Source organism: Chiloscyllium punctatum, chromosome 26, assembly GCF_047496795.1.
Source record: "Chiloscyllium punctatum isolate Juve2018m chromosome 26, sChiPun1.3, whole genome shotgun sequence".
NCBI lineage: Eukaryota > Metazoa > Chordata > Chondrichthyes > Orectolobiformes > Hemiscylliidae > Chiloscyllium > Chiloscyllium punctatum.
This window is the reverse complement of record NC_092764.1, coordinates 75,253,331-75,277,916: the sequence shown is the minus strand read 5'-3', so window position 1 is coordinate 75,277,916 and position 24,586 is coordinate 75,253,331. Positions and strand designations below refer to the sequence as shown.

Below are 24,586 nucleotides of genomic sequence, written 5' to 3'. Positions count from 1 at the left end.
TGACACCTCCAAACCCTCACAGTCCCCCAGGACACCTCCAAACCCTCACAGTCCTCCAGGACACCTCCATACCCTCTGAGTCCCCTAAGACATCCCATTCCCTCTCAGTCGTCCATGACACCCCATTCCCTCTCATTTCCTCAGAACACCTCCATATCCTCTCAGTCCTCCAGGACACCTCCAAACCCTCACAGTCCCCCAGGACACCTCCAAACCCTCACAGTCCCCCAGGACACCTCCAAACCCTCACAGTCCTCCAGGACACCTCCATACCCTCACAGTCCCCCAGGACACCTCCATACCCTCACAGTCCCCCAGGACACCTCCATACCCTCTGAGTCCCCTAAGACATCCCATTCCCTCTCAGTCGTCCATGACACCCCATTCCCTCTCATTTCCTCAGAACACCTCCACATCCTCTCAGTCCTCCACAACACCTCCATATCCTCACAGTCCCCCTGACACCTCCATACCCTCACAGTACCCGAGGACACCTCCATACCCTCACAGTCCTCCAGGACACCTCCAAACCCTCACAGTCCCCAGACACCTCCATACCCTCACAGTCCTCCATGACACCTCCAAACCCTCACAGTCCCCCAGGACACCTCCATACCCTCACAGTCCCCCAGGACACCTCCATACCCTCACAGTCCTCCATGACACCTCCAAACCCTCACAGTCCCCCAGGACACCTCCATACCCTCACAGTCCTCCAGGACACCTCCAAACCCTCACAGTCCTCCAGGACACCTCCAGACCCTCACAGTCCTCCATGACACCTCCAAACCCTCACAGTCCTCCAGGACACCTCCATACCCTCACAGTCCTCCATGACACCTCCAAACCCTCACAGTCCCCCAGGACACCTCCATACCCTCACAGTCCTCCATGACACCTCCAAACCCTCACAATCCCCCAGGACACCTCCATACCCTCACAGTCCTCCATGACACCTCCAAACCCTCACAGTCCTCCATGACACCTCCAAACCCTCACAGTCCCCCAGGACACCTCCATACCCTCACAGTCCTCCAGGACACCTCCATACCCTCACAGTCCTCCATGACACCTCCAAACCCTCACAGTCCTCCATGACACCTCCAAACCCTCACAGTCCTCCAGGACACCTCCATACCCTCACAGTCCTCCATGACACCTCCAAACCCTCACAGTCCCCCAGGACACCTCCATACCCTCACAGTCCTCCAGGACACCTCCATACCCTCACAGTCCTCCATGACACCTCCAAACCCTCACAGTCCTCCATGACACCTCCAAACCCTCACAGTCCTCCAGGACACCTCCATACCCTCACAGTCCTCCATGACACCTCCAAACCCTCACAGTCCTCCAGGACACCTCCATACCCTCACAGTCCTCCATGACACCTCCAAACCCTCACAGTCCCCCAGGACACCTCCATACCCTCACAGTCCTCCATGACACCTCCAAACCCTCACAATCCCCCAGGACACCTCCATACCCTCACAGTCCTCCATGACACCTCCAAACCCTCACAGTCCTCCATGACACCTCCAAACCCTCACAGTCCCCCAGGACACCTCCAAACCCTCACAGTCCTCCATGACACCTCCAAACCCTCACAGTCCCCCAGGACACCTCCAAACCCTCACAGTCCTCCATGACACCTCCAAACCCTCACAGTCCTCCAGGACACCTCCAAACCCTCACAGTCCTCCAGGACACCTCCATATCCTCTCAGTCCTCCAGGACACCTCCAAACCCTCACAGTCCTCCAGGACACCTCCATACCCTCACAGTCCCCCAGGACACCTCCATACCCTCACAGTCCCCCAGGACACCTCCATACCCTCTGAGTCCCCTAAGACATCCCATTCCCTCTCAGTCGTCCATGACACCCCATTCCCTCTCATTTCCTCAGAACACCTCCACATCCTCTCAGTCCTCCACAACACCTCCATATCCTCACAGTCCCCCTGACACCTCCATACCCTCACAGTACCCGAGGATACTTCCAAACCCTCACAGTCCCCAGACACCTCCATACCCTCTCAGTCCTCCATGACACCTCCATACCCTCTCAGTCCCCTATGACACCTCCAAACCCTCACAGTCCCCAGACACTTCCATACCCTCACAGTACCCGAGGATACTTCCATACCCTCTCAGTCCTCCATGACACCTCCATTCCCTCTCAGTCCTCCATGACACCTCCATACCCTCTCAGTCCCCTATGACACCCCATTCTCCCTCAGTTCCCCAGGACACCTCCATATCGTCTCAGTCCTCCATGACTCCTCCATATCCTCTCAGTCCCTCAGGACACCTCCATACCTTCTCAGTCCTCTATGATACCTCTGTACTCTCCCAGTCCCCCAGGACACCTCCATACCCTCTCAGTCCTCTACGATACCTCTGTACTCTCCCATCCCCCCATTTCACCTCCATACCCTCTCAGTCCTCTATGGTACTTCTGTACTCTCCCAGTCACCTGTGATACTCCATTCCCTCCCAGTCCCCCAGGACACCTCCATACCCTTCCATTCCCACCTGATTGCCTGCCCCTCTCCCTTGGATGTGTTCATACCGAGGTGTCCTTGGAGATGGAGCACACTGTGTCCATCAATGTTCTTGATGCCTTTATTTCCCCCTCCATCTCCATTTTCATTTAGTCCCTTCCCTTTCTACCCCACCCCCCACCCCCCACCCCCATCCCCCTCACTTTTGATGGTTGGCATTGGCCATAATGGGCTTTGCTTGTACATATTGAACTGGCTCCCGGATGATTCTTTGTGGTGGTTCATCATTAAAGGAAAAAAAACACAAAATAAAAAGTCGTAGTGAAGTAGGGGAAGTTGCTCAGTTGTGTACGACTGCACTTCTGGGTATAAAAAAGATAAAGGGCTGGGGATTTAAATAACTTCAAGCCCTGACAGTTAAACAGATCTGATCCATTTCTCACAAATGTTTAAACCTCATCCATAAATCTGCATTTCCTACACTGTAGGGTTAGTCCTTGGGAGAGCTGAACTGGGCTCGGATTGAATGCGATGCTAATTTAAATTGGCCCCGGGATTGTTTGGGGGGGGTTTCCTGCCTGTGTGATTCACAGTCTGCGCTTCCCTCCTCATGCTGACAAAAATAGTGGAAAGGCCGACTTTCCTTCTTTGCAGAGACATCGAGAACTGAGAGCTCAAAGATGCTTACAGTCACAGAGATTGTATAGGACAGAAATAGACCCTTCGGTCCAACTTGACCATACTGACCAGATATCCAAAATTAATCTAGTCCCATTTGTTAGCATTTGGCCCTAAACCCTTCCTATTCATATACCCAACCAAATGCTTTATAAGTGTTGTGACTATACTCACCTCCACCACATCCTCTGCACTTTCCTCTGTGTGAAAATGTTACCATTTAGGTCCTTTTTAAATCTTTCCCCTCTCACTCTAAACCTAGACCTTCTAGTTCTGGGGAAAAGACCTTGTCTATTTATCCTATCCATGCCCCTCATAATTTTGTAAACCTCTATAAGGTCACCCCTCAGCCTCCGACGTTCCAGGGAAAACAGCCCCAGCCTGTTCAGCCTCTCCCTGTAGCTCAAATCCTCCAACCCTAGCAACATCCTTGTAAATCTTTTCTGAACCCTTTCAAGTTTCATAACATCTTTCCGATAGGAAGGAGACCAGAATTGCATGCAATATTCCAACAGTGGCCTAACCAACATCCTGCACAGCTGCAACATGACCTGCTAACTCTTATACTTAATGCTCCGACCAATAAAGGAAAGCATACCAAACACCTTCTTCACTATCCTATCTACCTGTGACTCCACTTTCAAGGAGCTATGAACCTGCACTCCAAGGTCTCTTTGTTCAGCAAACTCCCTAGGACCTTAACATTAAGTGTATAAGTCCTGCTAAGGTTTGCTTTCCCCAAAATTTAACACCTCACATTTATCTAAATTAAATTCCACCTGCCACTTTTCAGCCCTTTGGCCCAGCTGATCATGATCCCTTTGTAATAATGTTGCATGCCATCTTTTCTTTGTGAAAAGCATATTGGAGGAGAATTATGAAGGCTGTTTTAGGGGTAGCGATAGTGTTTTAGGGGTAGCGATAGTGTTTTAGAGGTAGCGATAGTGTTTTAGAGGTAGCGATAGTGTTTTAGAGGTAGCGATAGTGTTTTAGGGGTAGCGATAGTGTTTTAGGGGTAGCGATAGTGTTTTAGGGGTAGCGATAGTGTTTGCATGTTGAAAGCTCCAGGAGTATGTGCATCCCAAGTCGGCAACTGCAAGAAACCTCAAACTACAGTCTCCATTGAACCTGTCCTTGTCTCTCAGATGTGGACAATCTTTCTGTGCACAGGGAAAAGCAACCAGCAACCCAAGTTCATCGTGGGAAGAGCTCTATCCCTTGGTAAGGAATTCATAAGCCAAGGAAAGTGTGAGAGAGAAAAACAAAGAAATTAGAATCCCTACATTGTGGAAGCAAGCCATTCGGCCCATTGAGTCCTCACTGACTCTTATAACAGCATCCCGTCCAGTCCCTGTAATTCTGCATTTCCCATGGCTAACCCACCTAGCCTGCGCACTATAGGGGAATTTAGCACGGCCAATCCACCTCAATATCTTTGGAGTGTGGGAGGAAACCAGAGCACCCAGAGGAAACCCACACAAACACAGGGAGAACGTGCAAGCTCCACACATGCCAACCACTGAGCCACCATGCATCTTGTCACGTTAAAGAAAGTTGCTGAGACTGAGTGGGGGAGAGAGCGAGTGTTAAAGAGAAGGGGGTAGACACAGAAAGAAAGCAAAGGGAGACTGAAAACCCGGAGCGAATGATCCGGGAAGAGAGAACGGGAGCAATGGATTTGGCAGGACAGGGGGACGAGAACGAGGCAGAGGGAGAAAGAAGGAGAGTGTGAGGAAGGAAAAGAAACAGAGAGTTATCAGAAGGAAGCAAGAGAGAGAGAAGAGGCAAGAGAGAGAATGAACAAGTGGTCAACAAAACTACCATCGTTTGAAAGCAGTTTGTAGAACCCAAAGGAGCCTCTGGTGTGCATTCCCAGGGAGACCCCCCCCCCACCTCTTTAATTATTAAGCAGTTCTGACTGCCTAGCTTCCTAGGTCAGACAGGATTGGGTAAGCTTTGTTAAAACATAATTTAGCAGACTAATTCAACATTAAACAAGTTTACATTGCAATTATGCCTTTGCACCACTCAAATCATTCCATTGCTAGTAATTAGCTTCAGGAATTAACATCATTAAAGACAATTACAACATTGTTATTATTCTTTTATATGATACAATTATTTCCTTACCATCACTCAGCTGCAAAATTTAAAACATAATTTGTCTCCGACGACATTTGTTCATCTATCGAACTTCAAAAACTGCTCGCAAAATACCATCCTCGAATTCCTTTCAGAATATTAAATCCACAAAGATCAGGTATGGTCCAAAGAGTGTAGCGTTAGAGGCATCAGCTGCCTGCCTTTCCCTTTCCCTGTAATTAATGACATGTCGGCCTGTGGCTCAGACTTCAAAATTATATTTCTTATTTTTTCCCTTCCCCAGCTTTTCCCTGTCTTGCCCTCTTCCCATCAGGACCTCAGCCCGTGACACACACACAATCCACAAGCTCTTACGTTTCACTATCAGCTTTGCTGTTAATCAGTCTCAAAAATACGTGAGTGTTTCCCCATCATTTCCTCACACACTCCAACCGCAAACCAAAGAAAGCTTTCAGCAGATCTGTTTTAGACGCCTGATTTCACTGGAACTAAATGTGAAACAAAAGGATAAGACAATCACTTGCTCCCTTTAAGACAGGACTGTCAAAAGCTTATGCAGGCAGGGCATTTGCAGAATCAGACAGTAAAGAAGAGGCCATTCAGCCCATCAACTCTGTTCGACCAAAACTATACTAAGTCTGCTCTAGTCCCACTTTCCAACACAAGGCCCTTCCCTATGAATGTTATGATATTTCAAGAGCTCATGTGACATTAAAGTGCAGACTGTACAAATACACTTAGAGGCACTGCACTTATGTGGAAGCAATCCTGAACTTGCCCAATAGCGAGGTGCATTGACGTAGCACCTTTACAGAGCAAAACATGCCAAGGTGTTTCAGAGGGGTGTAATCACAGTAGTTATACAAAACTTGGAAATTAGGGCTTTCTCAACCGACGTTTCCCAGGATGCTACTGGCTGTGGAAGGTTTGAGTTTAAAAGGCTAGGACTTCTTTCACTGGCGCGTAGGAGGTTGGGGAGTGACCTTACAGAGGTTTATAAAATCATGAGGGGGATAGATAAGGTGTCTTTTCCCTCGGATGGGGAATTTCAAGCCTAGAGGGTACATTTTTAAGGTAAGAAGAGAGTGATTTAAAAGAGACATGGGGGGCAAATCTTTTCATCAGAGAATGGTTCATGTGTGAAATGAGCATCCTGAATGGATGTCATCACAATTACAACATATCAAAGAGATTTGGAGAAGGACATGAACAGGAAAAGTTTGGAGGGCTATGGGCCAGGAGCAGGCAGCTGGGACTGGTTTACTTCAGGAAAATGTTTGGCATGAACTGGTTGGACTGAAGGGTCAGTTTCCGTGCTGTATGACTCTATGAGAAGTGAGTTTGCAAGAGATATTTAAAATGATGAAAGCATTATTCATTACTTAACCACAGTCTTGCCATTCAAACTATATCTTTTCATTGATGATTCTATGACTCAAGCACTATAGTGGAAATTCATTTAACAGTGTCACCAACACAACAGGGTATGGAAAGAATCGTTTCGATGTGGAATGATTTCTTTCAATGTTTCAGCCTGTATTACAAGTTTGAGGGGAAAAAAGCTACACTTGGAAAGATCAACGATGGAAATAAGATTTGGCAGAGCAGGTTGTATGTCTGCGTTGCAGGGTGCCAGAATTTGTGGATGGCAAGACTGTCCAGAAAATAAATGTCAGCAGTAGGCATTTCCGCCTCAAAACTCTCTGGCTCAGAGTTACTGCATTGCCAAATGAGTACATACATACATGGGGGTTGACAATTTGTTAGCATTAAGCCCGATGTTGGATTTTGAGTTAAACTTGATAAGAGATATAGTAGTCTTATTGCTGAAACCCACTTAAGATAAAAAAAACAAAGTAACACTGTGCAAGTCCATCCTACATGCAGATGCTCACACCCCACACACACATACACTCACACCCCAAACACACATACACTCACACCCCACACACACACCCACACACTCATGCTCACACCCACACACCTACACACTCACACACCCACACATACACGCGCACACACACCCACATACACAACCATACACACACACTCTCAACCCCCCCCACACCCACACACACATCAACCCCCCCCACACACACACCCTCAACCCCCCCAAACACACACACCCCACACCCACACACCCTACACACCCACGCACACGCACACACACCCACGCACACACACACACCCATGCACACACACCCACACACTTGCACAAACCCACACACACTCTTTCTCACACAGACCACACATTCAAACCTTCAATTATACGGGAAATACAAACTCATTGATTGCATCTGGGTGATGTGGCTCTCTCTGACGAAGCTGGCTTTTAGTAACATCTGGTGCATCCCTTTCTCCAGAAAGCACGACACCAAGCCTGAAACCTTCCTTTGAGGTTCTCTGTTTACAGCAAGGTTTTCTAACTGATTGGCAAACCATAAACAGGACTCACAGACAGATCTCTGACTGGGTTGTGGGGGTGGCGGTACTGGGTTAAGGCAGATAGCCATGTAGTCTTGAATGACAGAATATTCAAATCGAGCATTCACCTACACAAAGGGTAACATGATCTCTCCATGTCAGTTTGTATATTCCAAAGATTACAGAAATCTTATGAAGCTTCACTTAGGTATTACGTGATGGCTGTTGTGATTGAGTTCTAATGTTCCAGCAGTGAATGAGACAGGAAGGAGACAGTTCACACTTCATTGTATCTATGAAGGTCTCTGTCTGTCCCAAATACATGTTATGTAGCTACATAGTGATGCAAATTCTCCAGCTCAAATTCCCTTTCTTCTGTATCTTGTCTGTCACGCCAATCCCAGTTTGAATTTGTATCTCTCTACAAGATGTGACCAAAGTGTTACAGATATAAAATATTAAATGATAATTTAGTTGGCTGTATCTGTAATTTGGGCTCACTAGGTACAATGACTGAAACATCCACCTTGCGTCTATGAGTTTCAGTCATTTATTGCAATGCCATTAAATTCAGGTTGTAAGTTTGCTCGCTGAGCTGGGAGGTTTGTTCTCAGACATTTTGTCACCATACTAGGTAACATCATCAGTGAGCCTCAGGATGAAGCGCTGGTGTTCTGTCCCACTTGCTGTTTATGTGTCTTGGTTTGTTAGGGTGGGTGATATCATTGCTGAAAATGTGTTGCTGGAAAAGCGCAGCAGGTCAGGCAGCATCCAAGGAGCAGGAGAATCAACGTTTCGGGCATCAGCCCTTCTTCATGAATGAGGAAAGTGTGTCCAGCAGGCTAAGATAAAAGGTAGGGTGGAGGGACTTGGGGGAGGGGCGTTGGAAATGCGATAGGTGGAAGGAGGTCAAGTTGAGGGTGATAGGCCGGAGTGGGGGTGGGGGTGGAGAGGGCAGGAAGAAGATTGCAGGTTAGGAAGGCGGTGCTGAGTTCGAGGGATTTGACTGAGACAAGGTGGGGGGAGGGGAAATGAGGAAACTGGAGAAATCTGTGTTCACCCCTTGTGGTTGGAGGGTTCCTAGGCGGAAGATGAGGCGCTCTTCCTCCAACCATCGTGTTGCTATGGTCTGGTGATGGAGGAGTCCAAGGACCTGCATGTCCTTGGTGGGGTGGGAGGGGGAGTTGAAGTGTTGAGCTACGGGGTGGTTGGGTTGGTTGGTCCGGGTGTCCCGAGCTCCAGAGCAACTGCTGCCCTCCCAGTGGCAGTGACCAGAGGGGGAGCCCCTGCTGCCCTCCCAGTGGCAGTGACCAGAGGGGGAGCCCCTGCTGCCCTCCCAGTGGCAGTGACCAGAGGGGGAGCCCCTGAGCACCTGCTGCCCTCCCAGTGGCAGTGACCAGAGGGGAGCCCCTGAGCAGCTGCTGCTCTCCCAGAGGCAGTGACCAGAGGGGGAGCCCCTGAGCAGCTGCTGCCCTCCCAGTGGCAGTGACCAGAGGGGGAGCCCCTGAGCAGCTGCTGCCCTCCCAGTGGCAGTGACCAGAGGGGGAGCCCAGGAGGGGCTGTAACCCTCCCTGGCCAGAGATGGCGCTGCAGCCGAGATTAGGGGCGGAGCTTGTCCCTCGGCCGCGTGTCTGCGCCCTGGCCCCGCCCATCCACTGCCAACGCCATCAGAGCGCGACACACCTGGCGGCCCATGACGCGTACAACATGCACCGGAAGTTTCCTCGAGTGCTGAGCTGTTCAACCCGACGGTACCGGGTGGTGCTTTGTAGCTGCCTTCTGGGGGAGAGGGAGGCGGAAGCTGGGATCCGGCCCCGGAAACACGGGTGGAGCCATGGCGGTGAGTGCGGGGAGACAGTGCAGCGGGTTAGGGCTTCCCCGGGAGGAGCAGGAGAGGGCCCCGCGGATGGGTGGGGGTGGGGGTGGGGGAGAGAGACAGAGACTGGGAGAGAGGAGGGAGAGGGGGAGGGGGGGGAGAGGGAGAGGGAGAGGGAGAGGGAGAGGGGGGAGACAGAGACAGGGGAGGGAGAGAGGGGGAGGGGGAGGGATAGAGAGACAGAGAGAGAGAGATGGGGGAGAGGGGGAGGAGGGGAGGGGGAGGGATAGAGAGAGAGGGAGAGGGCGAGAGAGAGGGGGGAGATAGAGACAGGGGGAGGGAGAGAGGTCAGTCCCCAGTCGTGAGGCAGTGGGAGGGAGTGAAGTGTTGCAGAAGTAGCAGGGGGTACCTCCGGGAAGGTGGAGAGAGACAGTCCCTGGGAAGGTGCAAAGGAGGAGGAGGCTGGGGGTCGTGGGGGGGGGGGGGGGGGACAGTGTCCTCCCGTAGTGTCGGCTCGGAGAGAAGATGAAAGGGGGTCACCACGGGGACAGAGCCTGTGGCCAGTTCACAGTCTCACCCCCCCCCCCCACTCCCTGTGATACCAACCCTGGCAGAGAGCCAGCATGGGCCAGAGCCTTGACCTTTTGTGTGTTGGATTTACTGTGGTACTGCTGATAATGATCCTGAGATTGAAGCTGCGGAAGTTACTGTTTGCTGGTTCTGCATCAAACCAGGCCGTAACTTTTTTGAGATTGACATGCTGCTGTGCTTGAGTTCCTGGTTGTCTTGCCCTATCTCCTACCAATTTCTTCTGCTCTTGTTCTTCAGTCGTTTTTCTGAACTCTTTGACCCACTGAAACAGCTAAATGGGAGGGGAGTGGGACTGGGAGGAAGGTTGTTTCAAATGTGATCGGTAAATGGAGTTGAGGGTGAAGGTGATAGGTCGGAGAGGAGGGTGGAGCGGCTAGGTGGGAAGGAAGATGGACAGGTAGAACTGTTCTAGAGGGTGGTGCTGAGTTGGAAGGTTAGGACTGGGATAAGGTGGGAGGAGGGGAAATGGGAAAACTGGTGCAATCCACATTAATCCTGTGTGGTTGGAGAGTCCCAAGGCGGAAGATGGATGTTCTTCCTCCAGGGTTTGGTGATCGCCTTCAACTCCACCTTCATCTACCTATTGCATTATCAGCTACCTTGCCCCCCCACCAAAGATTCACCCCCCTCCTATTTATCTCTCAGCCCTCCTGGCCCACAAACCTCATTCCTGATAAAGGGTTGTTGCCTGAAACATTGATTCTCCTGCTCCTCGAATGCTGCCTGACCTGCTGCGCTTTTCCAGCGTCACACTCTTCAACTCTGATCTCCAGCATCTGCAGTCCTCACTTTCTCCTAAAGGAGGTAGTGGGGGCTGGTACCCTTACGACATTTAAAAGGCAGCTGGGTGGGTGCACAAATAGGAACAGTTGAGGGGGATATGGACTGAATATTGGAAAATGGAACTAGGTTAGTTTAGGATATCTGGTCAACGGGGATAGGTTGGACCAAAGGATCTGTTTCCGTGCTGTACATCTCTATGATTCTCTCATGGCCTTGAATATATTTATTGAAGGCCTCTGGAGGTGAAGAATTCCACAGATTCACTGAATTCCCAGAGAGGAGAAATTCCTCCTCATCTCCTCTTGTTAAATATGTGAATCCTTGATCTGAAGTTATACTGCCTGATTGTAGACATCTTCCACGAGGGGCAGCAACCTTTCTGCATCTACCATGTCAAGTCCCTTCCCAGGCAGTACAGGTTGAACCTCTTCTCATAAGACCACCCCTGCATACCCAGAATCAACCCAGTGACTCTCCTCTGCATTGTCTCCAATGCCAGTGTATCTGTCAATATTGGAATCCCATCTCCACAGTCCCTGGAGCTGATGGAATTCTTTTCCTTTCTTCCTCAAGCAGCCGAAGGGAGGCAAAGTTGGAACGAAAGGGAAGAAGCAGATTTTTGAAGAGAACAAGGAGACCTTGACGTTCTACTTGCGAATTATTCTGGGAGCGAATGTGAGTCGAATGGGTTTTGCATGTCGGAGGGATGGACTTGAGGATTTAACATCTTATTACTGTCAGGACCACATAACTCTGGGATCAAGCTTGGGTAAATGTAATAAATCAAGGAACAGGGTCAAAAGACGGGAGAGTTAATTGTCAATGTGGAAAATGATCAGGTCAGAATGGCCACGAAGAGAGAGAAAAGGCTAAGGGTGCACCAACAGTCGGTTTTAGATGCTGCACTGATACAATAAAACTGAAGGCCTGTTTCTGAATGGTATAGTATTCATAACTAAATGAATGAATTGGTCGTGTACACTTGAAGTGCATAAATATCATCTAGCCAATGTTATGGAGATGTGCTGCAGGATGGCAAGGATTGTGTTCTGAATCTTAATGGATAGAGTTTTGAGAAGAATAGGAAGCCAGGGAAAGGGGGAGGAATAACTCTGTTAATGAAAGATAATGATCGTGCATAAATTAGGGATGACCTTGGGCCACGAGATCAGGGATGAGGTGAGGGATAGTAGGGGAAGGTAGTCCATACTGGTCTACAAACCTCTGAACAGGAGCTAGAGCATAGGGCAGTATACTTGAAGAAATATTGGGTGCTTGTGGTAAAGGGATGATGATAATTATGGTGGGATTTTAATCTACATATCTAGAAAAATCAGGTTGCCAGTGGTAGTCTCAGTAAGGAGTTTTACAAGAAGTTCTTAGAGCAGCAAGTTCTGGAGCTGTCCAGCGACCGGGCTGTACTTGGTGTTGTGTAATGTGGCATGGTTAATGAGTGCCCTCAGTGTATAAAGGGCACTATAGGTTTCAACAATCATAATCTTGAATTTCACATGCAGTTTGAGAAAGATCAGGGTGGGTCTAAGACCAGTGTTTTAAACTAAATCATGGCAACAATGTGGGCATGAAAGCTGAGTCAGCTGAAGGGGATTTGCGTTTTGGGTAAGGAGGTTGATCAGTGGCAGATACTTAAATGCTTTCCTGCTCTTAAAAAAAAAATTCCAAGGGGAGGACCCACCATCCATGGTTATGAGAAGAAGCTGAAGGAAAAGCATATTAAGCAATGATTTGGAGACGCCGGTGTTGGACTGGGGTGGACAAAGTTAAAAATCACACAACACCAGGTTATAGTCCAACAGGTTTATTTGGAAGCTCTAGCTTTTGGAGCGATACTCCTTCATCAGGTGGTTGATGAAGGAGCAGTGCTCCGAAAGCTAGTGCTTCCATATAAACCTGTTGGACTATAACCTGGTGTTGTGTGATTTTTAACTTTTTTATTTAGCAAGGTGGGGGGTGCGCAGTGGTGACAGAGCAGATGACTGGTCAGCACGTAAGGAGCAGCAGAGAATGACAAAATGGTTCATTAGGACAAAGCAGTTAGAGCATGAGAGAACTGTCCAGAAACAGGGTTAGCTAGAGTTTCTACAGGACAGGAGTAAGGAAAGTGAGTGTTGGTTCTCTACAGAGTGAGATTAGGGAATTAATAGATAATGAGGGGATAATATAGTTTACTTCTACCTTCACTGTAGATGATGGAGGGGGGGGGGGGGGGTCACTCAATATAATTAAGATAACGGGAGGTTAATATTTGTTGAGTAAGGGAATTAAAGGTTATTGAGACCTTGTGCGATGAGCATGTAGAATTCAGGACACAAACACATCAGCCATGACCTTATTGTGAGGCAGAACAGGCTCGAGGGGCTGAACGGCCTACTTGTAATTCATGAGTTCCTTTACAGTCTGGGCAAAACCAGTCCGACTGCCCGGCAGCCACTGTGCTGAGTGGTCTGGATTGAATTTGGAGCACGTTCCACCCTCCTCTGGGAGGAGGTGGGAGAGCCTGCGTTACGTTTTTGCTGTCTCGCTAATTGCTGCCTTGTCTCCTCCTCAGGCCATTTACGGTGCAGTGAACCTCTTCCTGTTCTACAATTCGGTCACCTTCTGGACCTGGGTAAGTCTGAAGGAATGGCAAGGTCGGTGGGGGGGGGAGGGGGTGTCATACAGTGTGGTGGGGGGGGGGGGGGGAGGGGGAGGGGGTGTCATACAGTGTGGTGGGGGGGGGGTGTCATACAGTGTGGGGGGGAGGTGGGGGGGCGCGAGTGTCATACAGTGTGGGGGGGGGAGGCGGGGGGGGCAAGTGTCATACAGTGTGGGGGGGGAGGCGGGGGGGCGCAAGTGTCATACAGTGTGGGGGGGGGAGGCGGGGGGGGCGCGAGTGTCATACAGTGTGGGGGGGGGGAGGCGGGGGGGGCGCGAGTGTCATACAGTGTGGGGGGGGAGGCGGGGGGGGGCGCGAGTGTCATACAGTGTGGGGGGGGAGGCGGGGGGGCGCGAGTGTCATACAGTGTGGGGGGGGAGGCGGGGGGGGCGCGAGTGTCATACAGTGTGGTGGGTGGGGGAGGCGGCGAGTGTCATACAGTGTGGTGGGTGGGGGAGGCGGGGGGGGTGGATGAGAAGGTGGGCATCATGCTAGAACTCCTGAATGAGCTCTGAATACTGTACGGTTTTAGTGGAGGGAACCACCATATGATGATGCTTGACATCCAGTAGCCTGGCATGAACGGATAAATCGCTTTCCCTATAGACGGGTGCTCAAAACTAAGAGGCATCTTTTTAAGGTGAGGAGAGAGAGATTAGAAAAGGACATGAAGGCAATGTTTTCACTCAGTGTGTGGAATAAACTGCCAGAGCAAGGGGTAGATGCAGGTACCTTCGAACAAATGAAACAGGTTTTGACAGGTACATGAATAGAAAAAGGTTTAAAGGGTTTGGAGCAAAACGCAGGCAAGTGGGGCTAGTTTGACTTGGGAAACTTGGTCAGCATGGATGGGTTGGACCGAAGGGTGTGTTTCCGCACTGTATGGCTCTGTGACTTAGTCATAGAGATGTACAGCATGGAAACAGACCCTTCGGTCCAACCCGTCCATGCCGACCAGATATCCCAACCCAATCTAGTCCCACCGGCCAGCACCCGGCCTGAAGATGGGAGTTCCTAGCAAAGGGAATCATTAGGGAAGGAATAATGGCTCAAATGGAGGCAAGATTACCATTGGTGGTGGACAGGGTATGGTTCATTTAGTCACTAGTTGCTCAAGACAATTGCAGACTGAAGGATAGGTCATTGAGAATCTGAAAGTGCAGAGGTGAGTTACCTGGAGAGTTCTTTTTCATGCAGAAGAAAGGTCATTTGGCATTGAGTCCATACCCACCGTCTGAAAAGCATCCCACCCAGACGCACCCCATTCCTGTAACCCTGTACTTCCCATGACTAACCCACCTAGCCTGCACATTCCTGGGTACTATGGGCAATTTCACATGGCCAATTCATCTCGCCCGCACATATTTGGACTGTGGGAGGAAACTGGAGCACTGGGGGGGTGGGGGTGGGGGTGGGGGGGTGGGGGTGGGGGGGGGGGGATGGTGGTGAAATGTGCAAACTCCACAAAGACAATAACCCGAGGCTGGAATCGAACCCAGGTCTGTAGTGCTATGAGGCAGCAGTGCTAGCCACATGGCAGACGAAAGGGAGTGGGGTTGAGAGGGAGGGAGATATAAGGAAGTTATTAGGGACTGCTTCTCTGTGGGAGTAGTAGGACCTTGAAATTGGCCAGAGATGGGGTAACAGAGTTGAAATGGAAAGCTGTCTGGTGGAAAGGAAGCTGGGAACCGCGGAATAGAGCAAGAAGGTGGTGGAATTGCTGAGAATGAAAAGTAGCTCATGGCGTAGATTTACAGTGAGAGGGGAAAGATTTAAAAGGGACCGAAGGGTCAGTGTTTTCACGCAGAGGGTGATGTGCATATGGAACCAGCTGCCAGAAATAATGTTGGAGAGTGCTGCAATTCCAGCATTTAAAAGGCATCTGGATGAAACTATGAATAGGAAAGGTTTAGAGAATATGAGCCAAACGGCAGCAAAGGAGACTAGTTCAGTTTTGGGATCCTGGTCTGCGTGGACGAGTTGTGCCAAAGGGCCTGTTAAACTGAGGGAGGAAAGTAGCAGTGACGCAAGAAAGATTTCATACAGGAAATGAACAAACTCCGATCGCTCGCACTCTGTGCATGTCTCGCTTACGCCCGTTAACTACAGTCCTTTTGTTTTTGCAGGGGTTCTTGGCTTTTGCGTTTGTCGTTTACAGCTTCAGCTTCCGATGGATGCAAGGAATGGCACAGCCTGTGTTCTCTGAGGAGCGTGTCCTACTCGACGGGGGAATCGACCTGAACATGGAGCAGGGTATGGCAGAGTGAGTGTCCCCACTGATGCAGGTATCTGACCTGGCCCCAGATAATTCACGTGGTGTCTGACCATCTGAATCCCAACGTGTGTTCCTCCAACTGGTGACCCGTTTCTAGTGTTGTCAGCCATGTCTCCTTTACATCCCCACTCGCTGCATGAGCCTTGCAGTTCGAGAGTTACATCCGACTCTGTGCTTGAGCGCAGACATCTGCCCTGTTGCTCCAGTGCAGTCTGAAGGTGTGCTTCAATGCTGGAAGGGCTGTCCTTTGGCTGAGACATTACATGCAGTCCCATCTCTCTGTTTGAGTAGATAGAAAAGAGCCCATTGCACAATATTGCGGAGCACGGGATTTTATCCCCAGCAGACCGGTCCAATGTTAATCCTGAAGAGCAGATTATTCAGTTTTATCACGTTCCTGTTTAAGAGTTGCTACAGTTGGGTATATAAAACGCTATCCCGTATTCCCAATTCCTCTCTCTCTGCTGCATCTGCTCCCAGGAGGATCAATTCCACCTCAGAATACACCAGATGGCCGCCTCCTTCAATGACCACAATTTCCCCTCCCATGTGGTCAATGATGCCCTACAGCATGTCTCATCCACTTCCTGCACCTCTGCCCTCGAGCCTCACCCTCTCCAACTGCAACAAGGACAGGAAACCCCCCCCCCCCCCCCCCCGCCCCCCCCGCCGTCGTCCCCTTCCACCCCACCGACCTCCAGATGCATCACGTTGTCCTCCGCCATTTTCACCACCTATGGTCAGACCCCACCGCGAGAGATATATTTCCCTCCCCACCTCTATCCACTTTCCATAAAGATCATTCCATCTGCAACTATCTGGTTAGATCCATACACACCTTCCCCTGCCACCGTAGGAATTGCAAAACCTGCGCCCACACCTCCTCCCTCACCTCTATCCAAGGCCCTAAAGGAGCCCTGCACATCCACTAATATCATTTATTGTATCCGTTGCTCCCGATGCGGTCTCCTCTACGTTGGGGAGATTGGGCGCCTCCTAGCAGAGCGCTTTAGGGAACATCTTCAGGACACCCGCACCAATCAACCACACCGCCCCGTGGCCCAACATTTCAACTCCCCCTCCCACTCTGCCGAGGACATGGAGGTCCTGGGCCTCCTCCACCGCCGCTCCCTCACCACCAGACACCTGGAGGAAGAACACCTCATCTTTTGCCTCGGGACCCTTTAGCCCCCATGACATCAATGTGGATTTCACCAGTTTCCTCATTTCACCCCCCCCCCCCCACACCTCATCCCAGTTCCAACCTTCCAGTTCAGCACCGCCCTTATGACCTATCCTACCTGTCCATCTTCCTTCCCACCTATCCCCTCCACCCTCTCCAGCTTCTTTTTGTTTAGATACTAATCAGCTTCTCTAGATCATTATCTGTTCCACTACCACCACTATCTGCCTTGCCCACTTTGTCATCTCCTCTTTCCCACTCCTTTGCAGATCACCCCTCTGTGTGTTCTTTCCTCATTTTTTGCTTCAAGCCTCTCGTGGTGCTCGCGTTTTTCCAGATCTGTTAGGAAGTCGTTGACATACTGCGCTTAAAAACTGAAAAGACTGCAGATGCTGTAAATCAGGTGCAAAAACAAGTTGCTGGAAAGCTCAGCAGGTCTGGCAGCATCTTTGAAGAGAAATCAGTTAACGTTTCTGGTCCAGTGAATCATGTCTCACAAACTTGAGTTTTTCGAAGAAGTAACAAAGAGGATTGATGAGGGCAGAGCAGTAGATGTGATCTATATGGACTTCAGCAAGGCGTTCAACAAGGTTCCCCATGGGAGACTGATCAACAAGGTTAGATCTCATGGAATACAGGGAGAACTAGCCATTTGGATACAGAACTGGCTCAAAGGTAGAAGACAGAGGGTGGTGATGGAAGGTTGTTTTTCAGACTGGAGGCCTGTGAACAGTGGAGTGCCACAAGGATCGATGCTGGGTCCTTGACTTTTCATCATTTACATAAATGATTTGGATGCGAGCATAAGAGGTACAGTTAGTAAGTTTGCAGATGACACCAAAATTGGAGGTGTAGTGGACAGCGAAGAGGGTTACCTCAGATTACAACAGGATCTAGACCAGATGGGCCAATGGAATGAGAAGTGGCAGATGGAGTTTAATTCAGATAAATGTGAGGTGCTGCATTTTGGGAAAGCAAATCTTAGCAGGACTTATACACTTAATGGTAAGGTCCTAGGGAGTGTTGCTGAACAAAGAGACCTTGGAGTGCAGGGTCATAGCTCCTTGAAAGTGGAGTCGCAGGTAGATAGGATAGTGAAGAAGGCGTTTGGTATGCTTTCCTTTATTGGTCAGAGTATTGAGTACAGGAGTTGGGAGGTCATGTTGCGGTTGTACAGGACATTGGTTAGGCCACTTTTGGAATATTGCGTGCAATTCTGGTCTCCTTCCTATCAGAAAGATGTTGCAAAACTTGAAAGGGTTCAGAAAAGATTTACAAGGATGTTGTCAGGGTTGGGGGGTTTGAGCTATAGGGTGAGGCTGAACAGGGTGAGGCTGTTTTCCCTGGAGCGTCGGAGGCTGAGGGGTGACCTTAAAGAGGATTATAAGATTGAGGGGCATGGATAGGGTAAATAGACCGCTGAGTCCAGAACTAGAGGGCATTGGTTTAGGGTGGGAGGGGAAATGGGCAACATTTTTTCAAGCAGCGGGTGGTACGTGTATGGAGTGAGCTGCCAGAGGATGTGGTGGAGGCTGGTACAATTACAACATTTAAGGGGCATCTGGATGGGTATATGAATAGGAAGGGTTTGGAGGGATATGGGCTGGGTGCTGGCAGGTGGGACTAGATTGGGTTAGAATGTCTGGTCGGCATGGACCGGTTGGACTGAAGGGTCTGATTCCGTGCTGTACATCTCAATGATTCCTCCTCAAAACTAATGGTGGCTAGGAAAATGTTGTTTTATGTGCAAAAGATAGGGTGGGGAAGGGGGTAACAAGTAAATGATAGGTGGTGATGAAGCCCAAAGAGAGAGAGAAACAAATGGACAGACAAAGGAGTTGATAACGATCTGGTTGGGAGGATGAATCGCTGTTAATGGCCAATAACGTGTGTAAGGGCAGCTGTGAGACAACAAGGCCTCGTGTGTGTGTGTGTGTGGTAGGGGACGCGGATTGGGGGAAGTTCAGGCCCTAAAATGATTGAGTCCAGAGGGCTGCAGGGTCCCCAAGTGGAAACTGAGGTGCTGTTTGTCCAGCTTGTGCTGAGCTTCACCAGAGCACTGCAGCAAGCCTGAGGCAGAGTCGTTGGCCAGGGAATGGGGTGGGGTGTTAAAGTGGCAGGCAACTGGAAGTTCAGGATGGAACACGAGTAACCTGCAAAGTGGACGCCTTTGTTTCTCCCCCCCCCCACCTGTGTAGAGGAGACCACGTTGTGAGTGGCGAGTGCAGTAGAAGAGATTGTGAGAAGTGCAGATTAAGCTCTGCTTCACCTGGAAGGTGTGTTCGGGCCCTTGGATACTGAGGAGGGAAGAGGTGTATGGGCAGGTGTTACACCTTTGGCAGTCGCAGGGGAAGATGCTGTGGGGCTGGGGGGATGGTTGGGAGTGACGGCTGTCCCTGTGGAAGGCAGACAGGGGAGGGAAGGGAAGGGGAGTGTGTGACTGGAGGTGGTGAAAATGGCTAATCTTGTGGATGTGAATGGAGCTGTATTTACTCAGTTTCTCCATGTGTGGATGCTGCCTGTCCTGTTGACTCGTTTCCACCATTCCTTTGTAGTTATGCTAGTTTGTCTTGGTCATAATCCAATTCCTGCACAAAAACCAGGGGAATGTCTGCTTTTTCCACACGGACTAACTGGCCCCGAGAAGGGGAGCGTCCCAGTGCCACACGTTGGTATGTTCCCATGTTGTGTGAGTATTAAAGACTGCTGTCGAGAGGCAGATTTGTTTCCCCACTGTTACCTTTGCCCCAGAACATTAACTGACCCTAGGAATGCCTGGACCCTGAGATTGCTGTGTTCCTATGCTTGTGGTCTGCTCCCATTCGCTGTGCATCGCTACCCCAGTGTGTGCTTATTTGAAAATGTCCCTGTGCAATGTCTTGGGATGTTCGATTCTTACTGGTGCTGTTTCATTGCATCTCGTCGCACCCCTGAAGCCTAAAGCTCTCTGCTTTAGTGAGGCTTGCTGCTATGGTGCTGACCCACTGTTCTTTACCTTCTAGGCATCTGAAGGATGTGATCTTACTCACTGCCATCCTGCAGGTCCTCAGCTGTATATCCATGTACTTTTGGTATCTATGGCTCCTGGTGAGTTCCTGCTGTATCGATCGCTCTTCATCGACACGGAGGGTTTTTTTTGTTTTGGCTGAAGGAATTGCTTGTTTGGTTACTAATTTGAGGGGAGCAGAGGGCTGGAGGAGAGCAATGAGACCCAGTGGGTGGAAAAGTGAGTTATTCTCAACACCATAACATGCAGATGGCAGCCCCAGTCAGACAGAGATGTTCTTGTTTAAAGATTCTGTAGGTAGCTGTTCAGGATGGATTCTACATGCCAGTCCACGGAGTCTGCGATGCAGACACGGGGCGTGTAGCACTGTCCCCGTTTGTCAGCTGGTGAGGACCTGGTCTGGATACATCACATTACAGTTGAAGTTCAGAGCTGAGCACTGAAGGGGTCTCCTGCCCTGCCCTGTCTCTGATTCAATCACTGAAGTGGCAACTGTCCCTCTGTGTGTGGTTGCTGTCCACTTTTATATCTCCCTGTCATCTGAGTACTTACAGGATCAGACATAGGAGCAAAGCCACAGTCAGATCTGCATGGGTAGCACAGTAAATTAGGAACCCTACAGTGTGGAAACAGGCCATTCGGCCCAACAAGTCCACACCAACCTCCGAAGAGTAACCCACCCAGACCCTTTCCCCAACCCTATTCCTCTACGTTTTTCCCTGACTAATGCACCTAACCTACACATTCCTGAACACTGTGGGGCAATTTAGCATGGCCCATTCACCCTGACCTGCACATCTTTGTACTGTGGGAGGAAACCCACACAGACACTGGGAGAACGTGCAAACTCCACACAGACAGTCGCCCGAGGCTGGAATCGAAGCTGGGTCCCTGGCGCCGAGAGGCAGCAGTGCTGACCACTGAGCTGCCCTAAATTTTGCTCATTGGATTTTTAAATGTCTCCAGCTACAGGGATTTGAACCAATGGCTCTAAAGCGTTAGCCTGCGCCTGTGTTACTAATCCAGTGGCAGGACCTGGGTTTGATTCTAGACTCAGGCCACTGTCTGTATGGAGTTTGTATGTTCTCCCTGTGCCTGCGTGGGTTTCCACTGGGTGCTCCGATTTCCTCCCACAGTTCAAAGATGTGCAGGTTAAGGTGGATTGGCTGCGCTACATTGTCCCATAATGTTCAGGGATGTGCGGGCTAGCCACAGGAAATGCAGGGCTACAGGAATGGAATGGGGATAGGTCTGGTTAGGATGCTCTTTGGAGGGTCAGTGGGGACCCAATGGGCCAAACAGCCTGATTTCACACTGTAGGGACTCAGTGGTTAAACGATTGGAGAATCGGTGTTGGGCCAGGGCCTGAGACATAACTTCCCTGCTCTTCAGAGTCGTCATGCAGCATCTTGTGTCTCAGTCCAGGACACACTGGATCTCTGTTTGTCTCATTGAACAGATCCAGTGAGCCCATCACTGGGATTGTGTGTTCCGATCTCTAACCCATGACCTTTAGACGTCTCCGAGAGAGAGAGAGAGAGCTAGAAACTGACTACACCTCAGACTGAGCTGTGCAGTGGGTGGGCAGAATAACATTGTCAGTAAACTTTGCTGGTTTCGTGATCGGAAAATGAAGAGGGTGCATTTCTGTCGTGTTTTTTCAAACCGAAGGATGCCCCGAGTGTGTTGTAGGTGATGAAGAGTGGAGTAAGTGTTCCAGGGCCTCACCTGGACTGACTACCTGTCTGTCTGTCTGTCTGTCTGTGTGTGTGTGTGTTTTTCAGGCACCAGGGAGGGCTCTGTACTTGCTGTGGGTGAACATCCTGGGACCTTGGTTTACAGCGGAGCCTCCCAGTAATCCAGAGATATCAGAGAAGAAACACAGGCGCCAGGAACGCCGACAGATGAGAAAGCAGCAGCAGTAGGACGAGTCGCTTCCAGGCCTTTGTTTACCCATCGATTCCAAGAAGCTGTGCGCTGAGATCATAGCCATTGCCCCACCTCCCTCGCCAAGGTTTCCCAGCTACCTCAGGCCTCCAGAGGCAGAGGCCTATCTGTCCTGAGGGAACACGCTCACTGTTTCTCCGTGGTGGGCCCCATGTTTCCCGTTGCTGTGTAATTATTCCAAGGCTTAAAAAAAAACTGTTGCTGGACATTCTCCTCCGTGCGTCTGCACCTCAGGTTGATTGGTGCTTGGCTGCTTCTAGCTTTAGGTACCTCCTTCCCCCACCTCCCACCCCCCCACAGGTCAGCACCACTGAGCCAGTGAGTGGAGTAATGTACTGAGATTTATGTGGAACCAAACCAGCTTAGCCATGTCTCACTACCTCAGCTTTCCGTTTGCGTGTCCGTATTTGTTCCGAGCAGCGGCTTTCTTCGGAGATCGGCCCTTCCGACGTCGGCCATCTTATGCCACCTGCCTGCTGAGTGAACCTCAGCTGACCGAGACGGAGGGAATGGATCGCACTCTGGTTGGACCCTGACCTGCCCTTGTGACTTCCACTGCAGGACCCGAGTATGGAGCCACTGCAGCCATTTTGGAGCACTTCCATCGCTGTCCTGTCTTGAGTTCTGATAATACGGCCTAGAGCCTGGGCGTGAGGGTCAGAGCCTTCAGTTCCAGCGACTGGGAACTCCAGTTTGGAACAGTCCAGGAAACTCCTTGTGATTTGTGTCCCAGCATGTTTGTCGAAACATTCACAGCTTTGGGCAGTGGCCTATCTATCTGATCCCACATATGGCCATGACCCTCCCAAGAAAACACTGGGGGTGATTGGCCAAGGTCCTTGGGACAAGGATTGGCGAGACCCACACGACCAGATGCAGGGAGCCTCTCTCTGACCAATGCCTGATCCCTCCCTCCCTCCCCTGTGGGACTGCACAACTCGTTGCCCGCTGTTTCAATCATGCTCTGAGTGGAACGTTGGCCTGGCGGGGAGATCATTCAGCGAGATCATGGTTCATCGAAATCTCAGCTTGCCTTGGCTCTGCATTGCTTGCTGCCCTCAGTCAGCCGAAATCTATTGAGTTCAGATTTAAACATTAAGCTCGCTTCTGCTTTGGGAGAGGAAAGCCAGTACATTTCTCTCCTGAATAGCCCGTATGATTTTTGTTTATCTTTATTATTAAAGATGACTTGCCCTTATCCTGGACTCTCCTAGTATGGAAAAATTATTCCTCTTCCACTGTTGCCCCCACCCCATCCTATTCCAGGGCATACATAGTGGGAATACTTTACTGAAATGGAGCAGGGTGTTCCCCCTAGCACCCAGGGTCAGTATTCAGGTCTTTTCTCTCTTTTTTGAAGGATCTCTTGTTTTCATCTCTGCCCCTCAGTTGTGGCTGTCAGTATTGTGCCGCCCTCTCGCCCGGAAGTTTGTTCGACATCAGGGCCTCGAGCGGGAGGTGATATTCCAGGGCAGTACTGAGGGGGTGCCGCGTTGCCAGCAGTGCTGTCTTTCAGGGATGTGACACAAAACCAAGGCTCCATCGGCCAACTTCTTTGCCGTGGCAATTCTCAGGCATCGAGCAGTTATCCTGATCGATATCTATACCTCAACTAACGTCATGAACGATTCATCACAACCTCACCAGATTAACTGGTCGCCCTTTCATTGCCGTTTGCTTGTGAGCTCCTGCTGTATATAAACAGGCTGCTGGAGCTCCCTACACTGCCCCGCGAGCGTTCTTCACACAGTAACCCTCATCGGGATGTCCTGAGGACCTGGAAAGTGCAATACATCTGACATGTGAATGCGCTCCTGGCAAGCGAGCTGAGTCTTCATATCGCTGCGACATAATCCGAACCGGTGAGAAAATGCTACTCCACGTGGCCAAGGTAGGTCAGCTTTGGGGGCGAACATTGGTGGGAGCAGGGTTACTCCAAGGACTGAACAATTTCACATCTTCATGTTTTAGCGTCTTAACTCATTCCCTGCAGGAGGTGAGGACAGGACATGAATAAGTGGCAAGTGCGCGATGGCCTACACAGATCAACAGTCAAGCCTCAAAGACTTTGATCTTCTCCACTTACTGTATTGCATCAGTGACAAATAATTGTATTTAATTTTATTAATCTATAAGAAACAATCAGTTTACACAAGATCAAATGAATATTGAATAAATATTGTATGACATATTATGCTGTGTTAATGATTACGTTAGATTTAATATGGGGGTGCTGGTAGTGTGGTTACTCTTGGCTTTGGATATTTCAGTGGGAGCAGGAACACCCTCCCACATGTGTGTATTCTGCCTTGCTTCCCCTGATGGTTCAGTGGCCATTTAAATGATCAAGGAATTCTGGTTAGGAACATAAATGGGAGTTGTAAGCCATTTGACTCCTCCAGCCCCTCACACTGGCTGAAACCCCTCAAGTCAATTTTCTTGCACGTTCCCTAAATCTACGAAACCCTCAGACATAGGCCATTCAGCCCGTTGAGTAAACTCTTGGTCCTAGACACTCTCACAAAGGAGGCACAACCTTCTGTGTCAAATCCCCTAAAGATCTTGTGTGTTTCAAGAAGGCCACCTCATTCTTCTGTATCCCGATGGGTATGAGCTCGC

The 24,586-nt window shown here is 50.0% G+C and overlaps 1 protein-coding gene across 2 annotated transcripts; it reads left to right on the top strand.

Moving 5' to 3' along the window:
• The first annotated feature begins 9,395 nt into the window (after window positions 1-9,395).
• Window positions 9,396-24,159, top strand: tmem208 (transmembrane protein 208). 2 transcript variants are annotated; one of them, XM_072547664.1, is made up of 6 exons: window positions 9,396-9,549; window positions 11,476-11,574; window positions 13,469-13,528; window positions 15,682-15,818; window positions 20,016-20,100; window positions 21,805-24,159. In XM_072547664.1, the coding sequence occupies exons 1-6, from the start codon at window positions 9,544-9,546 to the stop codon at window positions 21,943-21,945; spliced, it is 528 nt and encodes a 175-aa protein (XP_072403765.1). In that variant the 5' UTR covers window positions 9,396-9,543; the 3' UTR covers window positions 21,946-24,159. The 2 variants fall into 2 exon arrangements, with proteins under 2 accessions (XP_072403765.1, XP_072403764.1); XM_072547663.1 differs by having other exon boundaries at window positions 11,473-11,574.
• The last annotated feature ends 427 nt before the right edge of the window (window positions 24,160-24,586 follow it).